The 13,918-nt window shown below is 34.4% G+C and overlaps 1 protein-coding gene and 2 long non-coding RNA genes across 3 annotated transcripts; 1 reads left to right on the forward strand and 2 right to left on the reverse strand.

Moving 5' to 3' along the window:
* The first annotated feature begins 1,719 nt into the window (after window positions 1-1,719).
* On the forward strand, window positions 1,720-2,022 carry LOC123308794. The gene is made up of 2 exons (XR_006537166.1): window positions 1,720-1,857; window positions 1,947-2,022. It is a non-coding gene; the product is annotated as an uncharacterized LOC123308794 (long non-coding RNA).
* A 3,156-nt stretch (window positions 2,023-5,178) lies between these two features.
* Window positions 5,179-6,244, reverse strand: LOC123308790. The gene is made up of 2 exons (XR_006537161.1): window positions 5,699-6,244; window positions 5,179-5,615 (listed from the first exon to the last, which is right to left on the reverse strand). It is a non-coding gene; the product is annotated as an uncharacterized LOC123308790 (long non-coding RNA).
* A 3,899-nt stretch (window positions 6,245-10,143) lies between these two features.
* LOC123308692 lies at window positions 10,144-10,899 on the reverse strand. The gene is made up of 3 exons (XM_044891460.1): window positions 10,828-10,899; window positions 10,422-10,703; window positions 10,144-10,309 (listed from the first exon to the last, which is right to left on the reverse strand). The coding sequence occupies exons 2-3, from the start codon at window positions 10,664-10,666 to the stop codon at window positions 10,144-10,146; spliced, it is 411 nt and encodes a 136-aa protein (XP_044747395.1). The 5' UTR covers window positions 10,667-10,703; window positions 10,828-10,899.
* Window positions 10,900-13,918: the final 3,019 nt, after the last annotated feature.

Raw genomic sequence — 13,918 nt, forward strand, 5'->3', positions numbered from 1 at the left:
ATTGTCTAACAAGATGCCTGTTTTACAACGGATGATGGACCCTTGGACCCTTGCTGAACAGACTACTGCTGCTAGAACAAATTGTAAGCCCACAGTATCGATGCCTCATCATACATATATATATTATTGGTAATTATTATATTACACAAGACCGTTGTTATAACGGATTGTTCATATATACAAATGCCTGTCTGACTATCGTCAGAGAGAGGCCTGTTGTTATAACAGATGCCAGCTTACAGTATGGTTGACTGTCTTTATATAGATATATATGGTTTATGAATGCTATTATTACATTCCCGATTATTGAACACATTTCCTGTCTCACTATTATCAGACAGATGCCATCCTTCAATATGGATGACTGCCATGCCATTTGCCATCATACTGTATGTAATATTAATGACTTTTAATATTTCAGACCCCCATTTTTAACAATGGAATGCCGGTCTGGCTGTCAGATAAGTGCCTGTTGTTGTAATGGCTAGCTGTCCACAGTACAGGCTGCAGATTATGTTGTATAAATTTCATTATAGATGCCTGTGGTTAACACAGACTTTTATCCGAAGCATGGAACCCTGTTATCAGACGGATCTTCATGCCCATAATGGATGGATCATCCGCAGTTAGGATGCTTGTTTTAGACAGTTGCTATGCCTTTGTCCGTAGACTATGATAATTCTCACAATGGAATGACTATCCGAAGTGGAGATGTGTTGTTGAATAGATGCTAGTTGTTATAACGCTTCTTTGTTTTCAGTTCGATTTCCTGGCATTAGCCATAATTGTGTGAATACAATTAGGAAATCGTTTGGCAATGCTGTGACCTCAGAGAAGATAGCCTTTTCTACTTTGACAGATCTTCAAAATGTGAAGACAATCCTGAAACTAGAAATATAATACAGATTTGTTAAAATCAATTTAGGAATGGAAATAAGAGAGGGAGCCAACACATTGAATAGCCAAATGGCTATATATAGGTGAAATCCTCAATGGTCGCTTGAAACACTTCAGGCATGCAGTGGAGAGCTATTTCAGATAAAATTACATAAAATGTTTAATTGTCTCAAACAGGTGTAACCAAGCAATGAAAAAGGAAGTAATACCAAAGACACTGAGTTGTCATGAGTGTCTCAAACAGTGTTAAGATACTTAAAAACTTGTTGAAATCCCATTTTTGTAAAAAGACCATAATATGGTTTCGAAGGGAACATCCTTTCATTGTTTTCTAGCTGTGTTCAGCATTCAATTCTGATTTAAAAGGTAGGAAAAGAAATTCGAAAATATAACATCGATAAACTGTGTACCTGTGCGTCTCAGTATAGCCGTTACTTCCATATCGTAGGTAATGGTATAGCACCTTATCCTTTGAACAAAGGTCGGGAAATCCTTAATAGCTACTTAAGAAGCCTCTGTTGGCAGACCTTAATGGTAAACTTATAATTGGAAAATCCTCCTCTGAATTTAGTCTTTAAATTACCAATACTATTAGTAACTGGAAAAATATGACCTTACAGTTTTAGGAAAAATTCCTCAACTCAAAGCTAGAAGAAAAGTATTGCTCTGCTCCTGCTCTGCAAATTGCACAAAATTCAATTTTAATGTTTTATTAAGAACTGAGAATACAATTAAATTTTATTTGAATTAAGGGGGGGGGTAACTCATTAATCCCCCTCACTTGAATATAGTAGCAAGAAGCATTTGTGGATGGTGGAAAGAGAAACCCTCATTTACTCGTCAAAATATAATCTAGGAAAAGAAGTAGATCAGGGATCTGGAACCGACTACTAGAAATTAAATATGCCTTGGGATGAAAAATCCCCCAATTGGGCATAAACTCTTAGTGTTATGATAAAGGTTTCGTATAAACAACATCAAATGCGATAGATTGTTCTCTGCTTACCGAAATATTGAGGCTCTAATTATAGACGTGTTCTCAATTTTAGGATAGAGTTTATGCTTTTCTCAAAATTCTGATCCAGAAATAAGCAAACAATTATTGCTGATAGAACGCAGGTTCCTGCAAATCGAAGGTAATTTTTGAAGAGCCTTTGCTACTTTTGACGCTGTAGAAAGTTGTTTCTATACAACTAAAAAGCTCGCTGTAGTAGCCAGAGGCTCATCAAGGGAGTAGTGATGAACCAAAGGAAGCCACAGAAATGCCCATCTCATCTTTAACAAAGACAGCTATGAAGCAATATATTTTCTCAATTTGGTGAGTTGAAAGAGAAACCAAAACTTTTCATCCCTTTTGGAATGACGTAGGCTTCAGACTGAACTTTTCCAAGTATTGCAAATACTCAGATGAACATCAGCATCTAGTTGTCATCCGAGACTGGTAAGGATTTACGTAGGTAAGAGGAGTAATTATGGAGACCGTTGTTACCAAGGAAACGATATTCTAGGTCCTTACATGCACCAAAAAATTACCTTTGCTGAGGGTGTTGCTAGTCTCAATTTTACATAAGATTCCATTAGAACCTCTACCCAAAACGCTAACCAGGCAAGGGGTACGTTCAAAATACTTAATCCGAGAGTAGAGTATGAGTATGGCCATACTCGGAGAGCATAATCGGAAGAACTAAAAGTACGTTTATGAACGACTCGAGTAATCAGAGCTTGCTCAGAGTTAACGCAAGCTAGGAATACAAAAAATGTTAGGTAGCAAGAAATGAAATAATAGTAATAATTAATTCACCCTAACAGCATACAATACAATTCAAAATTTGAGAGAGCTCAGAAAAGTCATCTAATGCTTGTGTATGAACTCTCCAATCGAAGTAATGGATTAAGCTGCATGACCATGAGATTACAAACAATGCAAAGAATAAATCAACCATCAGAAAAGTTCATGAATGTTTTGTCTTGAGAAACAGTCGAGTAACCAGCGATTTGTTCTACGCTTCAGAGAATGGTAACCTTGTGGGCTTTTCAGATAGGTGTGAACAATATTGCGGATCTGTGGCAATGTATAAAGGGAAGAAGTATTGGCTGAACGAATACTTCGGTCAGAGACAGTTATCTCCCTCAGTCAGCAGATATGCATAGGCAAACAAGAAGTGTTGGATATGGAAAATGGCTGGTAGGTCTACATGACCAACACACTTGCCTAATACTAAAATAGGTCTAACCAGGGAAACAAAATCATTCAACTAAGGCAGTCCTTTACAGAATGAATAAAATTGTTCTTCCTTGACTCTGATCAGAGTTAATAATTTTAACTTTTGAATCAATTGAAGTTGGATATTGTCAATTCGGGAGACCAGTGCCGTTTGCGGGAAACTGAGAAAAATGTTGAAAAAGCTCTGCCGTCTTCTTCAAGATCAAATAAATATGTTGTACATTAGTTGGAAAAAAATACAACTTGGACAATAATCTCCACTCGAGGAAAGTAATGATCCTTAGTGGGGTATGAGAGCTAGTAGTTTCCCTTTTGTTCAATTTAAAACCTTGTTTCTATTTGATACTCAGTTGTGAAAATACATCGTTGTTTTCTCTGGAATCAAAACAGAAGAATGACCTTCGTTGAGACTTTTTCTGCACTGGAAAAATATTGAAGTCTCAAGTACGAAATAATTTACCCATTGATATTGACCCGGAAGGGTTTTTGGAACCAGGTACGATCATCCAAACGATGATTTTCCAGACCTTCGGATGTACGAAGAGAGCTACAAGTTGTAACTATTTGGAAAAAACCAGCTTGATTTAATCGTATATACATGATAAAAATCAACCTCTTATTTTTGTTCAAAATAAAACTAAGTTTTATTTTGATATCCAGTTGTAGAGATACATCTTGGACTTCTCTGGTTTTTAGTGGCACCTTTTTTGCACTGATTTACATCAGTCCTTTGAACATCTACAATTATGATCTAGAGGACGAGACGCGCAATATAATTAAGAGATTAAACGAACTTACCTTAAGTGAAGTTTGATCTTAATTATATGAAGCGTCTCGTCCGAATAGATCAGTCCCACCCAACCCTTACTTTGTTCCCTGGACAAAAAAGGCGTAAAACAAAAGGGAAATCTGGAAAATTTGCTTTAAAAAATAATGGCGGCTCTAGGCTGAAGGAGCATCGAGGAAGCATGGGGATGCGTGCGCAGTTTTTTAGGTTGGAAATATGACTCTATGGTCATATACTTTGAACACTGTGGTGAATTCCTTCGGAAACAAGTATACTACAATTATGATCTATTCGGACGAGACGCTTCATATAATTAAGATCAAACTTCACTTAAGGTAAGTTCGTTTAATCTCTTAATTATGTTACAATCTGATAATTATGCTACACCTGGCAACACTGCCATCTTCGCTAGTTTGCGTATGGTCCGTATATACACATTTGGTAACCGAAAGTTACCAGAGCGGTTACTCTGGTGACTGATATTGAACCAAATTGTCAGGAATTCGACATATACGGACCGCCCACTTACTAACCAGAAGTAACCAAAGTGTACGAGGAGCTAAATGCTCATACCCGTACCGGCGTTGCCACGTCTACCTCTCATACTGAAACTGTCAACTTCGGTACTGAAACTTCAACCAGCTGTCAGATAGATGTCAAAATAAAATTGTGAGGTGTTGTGTAGGCAAAAATAACACATCATTTGGAATATTATTTTACTTTTATTTAAAATACGTACATTGAAATGCATTATTTTTGGTTTTTAATTTGATGGTGGTGTTAATCCTAGTGATTCTTTAGTGTTAAATGTGCGTTATTAATGCCAGTAATGGTAATGAAAGTATTCAATATCTTGGGAAAGTCACACAGTATATTAGCAGGAAGTGAATAATAATGCCATTTTCTCGTTGTGTTGTTGGATGTGGAGGCCGAGGAAACGGTGTTAAGTTTTTTTTTTATTCCGGAAGAAATTTCTGTATTTCAGCATTAGAAGCTTCACTCAAATTACTTGACGAGGAGACAACAAAACTGCTATTATTAGGAGAGCTGACTTATACTAGTTATATTTTTATTTATACTCATTATATTTATGCTGTTTTTCTAACCAGTTCTATTTTGTATCGATTATATTTTTATAGTGTTCCTGGGCAGGAAGACCTGAGTTGTTAACCCTTGGAAACATTGTTTCAATAAAGTTTATTACTACTACTATAGTGTTCCTGTTTTATATATACCTATATTGAATACACCTTTTCAATGAAACAGTGCATCTTTTCAAGAATATTTAATACAACTAAATTACATAATATTACGTATTTACATTTTGAGAAAATATTCATTCCATCTCTTATTACCCGTACAAACGCTGGAGAAATAAAGGCCAGGAACAATGGTCTACCAGACGCATTCCATATGGATCCAGAGTTTCACAATCCTCAAAGCAGTATTTTATTACAGGTTGGTCATTATTCCCTTCTCTGAATATACATCAATTCATCTGTGCTAACCCTTTTGTGAAATACTTTCCTTGAATATTATGTTCCAAATATTTTATAGAGTAACCTAGGTAAAAGGCTAATTATAAAGTATTTGTAGGCTGCTACGCTCTGAATGCTTTCGTACATCTGGCTTATCTTCTGGGAATAAAATCCGCCACTTCTTGATTTGTTTTCAAAATTTCAATAAATTGGGTACTCTTTGTATTCACTGAAAGAAAATTTATAGTTAATTCAGAAATCTTGATATATGATGATGATAGTTATCATATGAAAAGTTTAATATCAACTTACTTTTCATATATCTATTTATCTATTACAGATTGCCAAATATATATTCTTAGAGCTCTAGATGAAGTTAAATACCACTCTTTTATACCTTGAAACAACGAAAATATTCGTCAAGTGAGGAGTTTTACTTGTAATGACGCTTTTGCTTGTCTCCACAATTTTTGTGAGGCTAGAAGGTTGGAGGGGCCTATAATGGTCCAAATCTTTGTTTTGACCGAGAGGGTCTTTCGACCAGGTTCAGTCTTCCAAGTAATGATTCTAATGTTCTTCAGTTGTTCGAGGAACGTTACAGGACCCTTATGTTGTTATATGTAGATATATCAGTTTAATTTAACATTCCGCTGAAAACTTCTTGTTGTTAATGTTGTTAATCATGTTGTAAGTGATTGCAACCCTGTTATTTGTGTTGCATTGGTCATCTATTCAATACAGATTTTCTGATATAATTATTACCACAATTTCACAAAGAATATTAATGAAAAATGTAAATAATAAACGGTCTCTGATAACAAAATAAAAATAAATAAGACATGTGAAATGAGTTGACAGGCTGTTAGAGATGAACAGTTGACAGTTTTCAAATGTTCTGTGGCTTAAAAAGTAGACGACAGACGTGGCAACGCCGGTACGAGTATGAGCATTTAGCTCCTCGTCCAAAGTGTATATACGGACCACAGCCTTTGTCTATGGCCATCTTTTTCGGGTTAACCACAGATTACAGAGTAGGAGAAACCCCGAAAAGTAGTCAGATATCTTTGCAGTAATCCCAGAGACCATAGCGAAAGAGGGAGAGTATGAAGAGTAGAGAGAAGTATAACGATCGCCGTAGTAAAAATTGTGTCTCCGAAACTGGGAAAAATAGAAGCATAAAGTAAGTCAAGGGTCTGGGTCTGTTCTGTGAATAGAAGGCGCTGCGATCGCTAAGTGAATCAGAAACAGAGATTTTCTCTATGATCGGAAATTTTTACTTGAAACAAACCAGAGAGATATATCTCTGAAACAAACTGACTTCAATTTATTTTAGGTTATTTGTCCCCACAATTGCAAAGAGATCCTCTATCTACGGTATATACACATTTGGTAACCGAAAGTTACTCTGTTGACAGATATTGAACCGAATTATCAGGAATTCGACATATACCCTCATACTAACCAGAAGAAACCAAAGTTCAAATTTTGGAGGGTATCCTGTACCCTCCATAATTCTAATCTATGATAAATATAAATTGTTGCAAAGTAAATGAATAGAGCCATATTTTCGCGATTAAGACGCGTGAAGCGTCTTTAAGCGGTGCTATTCGAGCGAATAAGTCATGACGTCAGTCTTTTAGACGCTTTAAGCGGAACCTGGCGGTCTGTGGAGAGCGCTTGTGTCATAGAGTCATCTTGTCTCTGGCCTGTGTCGTCTTAAGCACAGAACGTTTTAAGCGGAAAGAGGTAATATAAAGAAGAAGGGAGAATATGTTGTTTATATCGAATTTGATTTGAATTCCTACTAGGGAAGAGTGCTTTTATTGCCAATAATGCAGTTTCTGCATTATCATTTAGAATAAATAAATATTTTTCAAATAATACTCAAAGAACAGAAATTGAAAAATTTACAATTCGATTCGCTGTCTAATGACAACGACAGATGACTCAACCATCAGCAATATTCTATTTTTGCGACAACAAAATTAATGACGTCACGCTTAAAGACGCTTTAAGACATCGATTAAGACGCTTAATCGCCAAAATATGGCTTAGGTTGCGTTCACAAACTTATTCAGAGCAAGCTCTGATTACCCGAAGCGTTCACAAACGTACTTTTAGTTCCTCAGAGTATGCTCTCTGAGCATGACCATACTCATACTCTACTCTCGGAGTAAGTTTATGAACACACCCTTAGATATACATATACTTCATTCAAATTTATTTTAGCAGTCGGTTGGCCATGAAATAATTTTCTCAAGTTTTTGTAACTAGAACGAAGTTAGGTTGGCACTCATGAAATGTCGTTAATGTCATAACGTCGTTGCCACAACTAATATCAATTTTTATTACGAAAATTCGAAAATGCCAAGAGTGATTGAAAAAAGAAACAGGGTTTCAGAAAGTGCTATTTAGAATTCAGGTCCGCTCATTCAAATGGTTATACCCTGATATTGTAAAATCCACAATACGTCTGACGGTAGCGAACATATTCAATGTAAGAGAATTTATATGATGTTTCATCTGAATCTAAACGACTTATATGTCAGCTGAATATTTCCACAATCAGAAAGATTGTGAATGAAGTGGATGACAAAGAATTTTCTGGCATTTGAGAATTTTATGTTTGAGTGAATTAATGCGAAAAGTTTTCTACAGGATTTTCGAATGTCATCGGAGAATAAGTTCCCTAAAATGGATTTTTCTATTTTTCATATGACTTGTCCTATACAATGTAAATGTCTTAAGGTACTAATAAATACCTAATTATTATTATTACATCAATGTATTAAGATGAATAGCCACAAATACGCCCAAGTTGCCCTGTTACTTGTTTATTCATGTGAAATTTTTGTTCAAAGGTGAAGTTCATCTTGACTTGAAACTTCCTTCAATTCCTTTTAATTATATTGATGCAAGATGATTTTTGTTGAAGAATTTAACATTCTTGTAATTATCTGTTTATTCCTTCAGGAGATACCCATTCCCAACCACTGCATCATATGCATTTCATCTTCGGGTTAATATTTTTGAAATCTACAAATGATGTAAGCCAAAGAAAATAACGAACATTAACTCTCCTCAAGCTAGTGCATATTATGATATTATATTGATCTCTTGTATTTTCCCTGCAAATAACTGGATTTGGTATGCCTTCAAACATTTTGTATAACCTTCAATTATGTTCGTCACATATTTTCCGAAGAGATTCGACATTGTGATAAAATACGTAATAACAGAAACTACTACTACTACGTAGAACGGGCAACATAGCGTTGATTTAAAACCCAAAAATGTTTTGACCAAAGATATTACACACCAAGATGGAGCATCCCTATACTGAATGCATGGAATGTTTTGTCCGCAAAGTAAACACTGAATGTTTACAAACAAACGCGGCAATAGTAAACAGAAACCAGTGGCGTAGTTGAAAAGTTGTGAATAAGAATATGTAATATCTTTTATTATAGCGGTGTGAAGAATAGTAATGATGGGTGTATATGAATTTGATAATTACATCAATTCGTTTGGAAAATAAAATTGTTTGATATAATTTCTCGTTAAATTGAACTGAAATGACCTGAGGCACGAATTGTTTTCGATATAACTCCGAAGTTTTAGAAGAAATTTTCGCACAAATGGTTATGATATTCCGTAAAAAAATTTCTTTTACTGCTTGCAGACCGCTCCTATTCAACCCTGGGATATCAATTCGGGTTACCAATCTGAAGCACGAAGTTTTGCCGATATAGCTCCGAAGTTTTAACGAGAGTCAAAACGAAATATTCACACATATGATTGTCGACTATCCAAACTTCATATTCCGTGAAAAAACTTCCTGACTAAGATGGGTTTCTTCCAAAAAATAAATATTTGTTTAGTATGATCCATAACATTGCCCATACATCAAGTTATTTTAGGTTTTGCACTAGGCCGTTCGCCTACTGTGTCAAGGGAAATTTTTTGATAAATTTAGATTAAAAAAAAAAAAATGGTAAACCACTGATGTGAGGAAAAATTTATTTTTTCAATAATTCCAAAAATACAGATTCGTTCATGTTGATAGCTAGTATTTCAGTAGAAAATAATATGTGATATAGCCTTAAATTTCGTTTTCTACATTTTATTTAGAAATTAATTGCAATAATTCATTAAAATTTGCTTTTGTAGTCGAACAGGAATAGAAGAAATATTCCTATAGAAAAAATGAACAAAATCTTATAAGAACAATTCTTAATTATTATTATACAACTTCATCCAGAAAAACATTACAGTACAATGACATAAATTAATAACAAGACTCAGACAATTCTCAAAATAGTTAATGTGTCTATCGAAATTATACTTAAAATTTAAATGATTGAATGTTCTTATTAAATGATTGAAAACTTAATACTGACAAAAAATTCCTTTATAAAAACATATCACAATAATCCTGTAGCTCAACATTTATATGCAACATTTATAATAAGAGGGACTAATTAGGAAGCATAATTCTTTTATTAGATTACTGAATTCATTGCTGAACTTGAATCAAGTATTATTTTGTTTTCAACCATTTTGCACAATTGAAAATGTGGTGAGTACCACACTATTACAAGATAAAAATTATCCATCATTTTTAGTACATATAGATCTGGAAAATAGAATATATAAACGAAACAATAGGATTCTGAAAGTGTGACAACATGACAATGGACAGATACTATCAAATTTGAAAATAAAGGAAATACACGTAGTTTCTTTGATGAGGGGTATCAACAGACTGGTGCAATAATCATTGCATGTAGCAGACAAATCTGAAGCTGTTGAAGTTTTAGATAGTTCAGACCACTCAGTTTTGGAAATTCCTCTACTCTACCAATATCTGAGAGAGTCTGGGTCACACTCCTTCCATCTGAAGCAGTCGATGTGCAACATGAACTGAAATGAAAACATATCAACATAAATTATGGTTAGAAATGATCGCAAGACAAACACTTTTTAAATGATTGTTTTCACCTGATGCATTCAAAATAATATTCAATACACTCACGTTTTTGTATGTGGTGCTGCAAATTTTTCAGTATCAAATACTTCTAAGGAATCCACTTTGCCTGATAAATCTGAAGCGGCCAAAGCAACAGACATGTCTGTAGCAGATAAATCGGAAGCAGTCAATGTGGCAGATAAATCTGAAGCACTTGCGGTAGCAGACAAATCTGAAGTTTCTGATAATTCAGAACCAATCAATTTTGAGGACTCCCCAACTTTACCAACATCTGATGGGTCCTGGGTCATATACCTTTCGTCTGAAGCGGCTAATGTGTTACTTGAACTGAAATAAAATATAAAAAATTAGGTTTCTTCAATAAGAATTGTGTAATCCCTTGATTTATTATAGTAACATTATTTAAATGATTGATTTCACTCGATACATTCAAAATATTTAGAATACTCACCAAGGATCAGGCAATGAAATCCTGGATGGAATAGCTTCCGTTTTCAAACATTTTTTTCCAAATTTAAGGATGAAATCTCCGGTCAGAGCAAACATATACCCATTTGGAAGATTCTGAAATTTTCAGTTTTAACTGGTCCATCCATAATTTCTGTCGAGCACTATCAATAGGCATTCTAATGAGAGGAAAAATTCTTTAGTGATGAATTAAACAATACGAAATTAGTACGAGACTAATGAAAAAAGCTAGGTATCCCAAGTTACGCCTATGGAAAAATATCGTTTGTTGTTGTTTACTTACCGGTGCATGGATTTCCATTGCTTTTACTGCTGATTTTTTTGCACACCACACAGCGATTCACCATTTTTGCAGTTTCTAGTTATTGTCTAACACCGTTTTCACGTAAATCGTCCAACAATAACGTTTGTATCATTCAAGATTCGAGAATATGTAAACATGTGGCCATTCGAAGTGGGTTGTTGAATAAACAACGTTGCCAAACTTCTTTCTTCGTCATCTCCTTATTTTTTTATATTAAATTTATGAACATAATTTCATTATGTAACTTGGCTTAGAACATATCCTGAATTCATCAAGCATTAGTATTATCAGTATTATCATTTATTCAATAGCCGATACATTTTACATTGAAATAATTATGTCATATTTCCTCTCGAACGGAAGCGAAAACCTGGGATTATATACTTTTCCAAAAATATTGCCAACGCTGCTTGACAATTCAGCATCATTCGGATAGCTTCGGAAAACACGATTCTTTCAACCAATCGTTGTATGTGGTTTATTGTTTTGGTTTTGATCATCACTTCGGATAACTTCGGAAAACACGAGTCTTTTCAACCAATCGCTGTATGTGGTTTATTGTTTTGGTTTTGATCAGAATATAAACATATAGCTATCTTATTTCGAGGACGTTTTCTCTCTCACTATGCTCTATCTTGGTGTGTAATATCTTTGGTTTTGACAAGCTTCATAACCCCAAATTTTCGTACTATACAGAGTGAAATGTGTCAAATTTCCATGGCCAACCGACTGCTAAAATAAAGTTGAATGAAGTATATAACCTATGAAATTATCGAAAATACGTCACTACCTAAGATTTTAGATATCTTTGGTCACTACAAGAAGCAATATCTATATCTTCTTGGGTAAGTACTATATCGTATCGATTGAATAATCAATTAACATCAACACTTCATCTTGAGATACTGCTATATACTTACTCTTCTCCAATGGGAAAATATCAGTCTTCAATTCTTGGTGAGATTGATATTTCAAATGATCAAAATTCGATTTCAAATTTGTTTGACAGTTTGATCAATTTATTATAAGTTTTCGTTATGGAGCAATATTGTTGTGAACCTAAATGAAACAACAACGAAAAAAATGGTAAAGTTCTTAAAGAGGAGTTCCTGAATCAAGTGAAAGAAGAGAGGAAAATACGCCTGTTGATTGATTATGAGTGTTATGGTTGGCATAATTTTTCAGAAATCGAAATATTAGGAATTCGAAAAACAAATCCTTCCTGATCACGTACAATGTCGTACCCAAGAAGAAGTCTGATTTTTCTGTTTGTTTTTCAATTACCACATGTTGATATATCATGAAATAAATTGTATGTATGCAATCAGAGTATCATTTGTAACATAGTTGTCTCCAAATGAAATTAAAATTTCCTGATTACATATGCGTAGGTATAAGGGCACTCTCGACAAATTAAACCAGATTAGTTTGCGGATGTTCAAGAGATGGCACTGTTTTTCGTAACGGAATATTATTCGAGAGATTCCCATCTATAGTAGTTGGGGAGCCCAAGAGAGAACTTCGGTTCGGGACTTACTTGAGCGTGTCAGATTAATATTTATTTATTTATTAATGATACTCCAAATCAACATGAGCGTTGTTATCGCAGATATAAATAATAAAATAATTTAAGGCGAGATACCTTGGACCCTGTAGAGTACCTCTACCAAAAATAAAAGCTGTTTATAGGGGTTATTGTATAGGACAGTCTGTCAGAATAGTAGAAAAACAAAACGGTCATTGTACATATACTCGAGCGTGTCAGATTAAAATATATGTGGTTTATTACATGTTGAGAAGTATACAGGATGGTCCAGATCGTAACCAAGAAATTTTAACCACGTTTTCTTCATCAAAAATAAGCCCTAGTTTGTCATATAAACATATGTCGAGAAATGTTTCCTCTCTGAGATACGGGGTGTTGAAATTTAAAAAAAAAATGTTTTTTATTTATAACTCTCATACTGCTTGAAATATTTTTATGAAATTTGAGAAATAGGTTTTGAGCGTCAAGGAGCACTTATTGCATAATATAATTTCTTTTTTATTCTACCAGTGGCGTCCGTACTGTAGCGAGAATGATTATTTTCAGATAAAAGAATGATACGCCACTGGTTTTTCCGACAAAAAAAATTACTATTTAAATCCTTATTTAATTCGGAGCAAATTCGGTCTCTTGACTTTTTGCAGTAAGAGGCACCGTTTCCGGTTAAAAAAAAACACATTCTCATGCAAAAAGAAATAGCCACACTTTGATGCAGCAAAAATAGTCTTATTATTATTATGTATCTGTTACGGCTAAAGATAGGTGTGAGCATAAACTTAAGATTAGCCGGCTAAACTTAGGTTTATATTCGAGGATCGGCTAAAGTTCGATAAAATATTCATCTGCGTCAGGTCTTTTCATCTTTAGCCGGCTAATGTGCACATTAACCAAAACGGGACGGCTAAAAATGTATTCGATGGACACGAGGAGAGTTGATGATTGTGGTTGTATTACATAACGCCCATACATGGGTTTTCAATTTATCATTTAACGAGTTATTTTCATCTGTTTAGGAGATTAATGCTCTTCAAATCGAGCCTAATTTGTGAAAAACCATAATATGACCCCACAAGGAAATGAGATATTATAGACATGGAAAATTTTTTCTGTAAACAAAATTATATTTTCTCTACCATTCAATAATTCGGTTTATGGAAAAATTACGAAATAGGACCTATAGTTTCTAACGTTGCAATTTCTTTCCAACTAATTCTTTCGCAAAAA

Source organism: Coccinella septempunctata, chromosome 2, assembly GCF_907165205.1.
Source record: "Coccinella septempunctata chromosome 2, icCocSept1.1, whole genome shotgun sequence".
Classification (NCBI taxonomy): Eukaryota; Metazoa; Arthropoda; class Insecta; order Coleoptera; family Coccinellidae; genus Coccinella; species Coccinella septempunctata.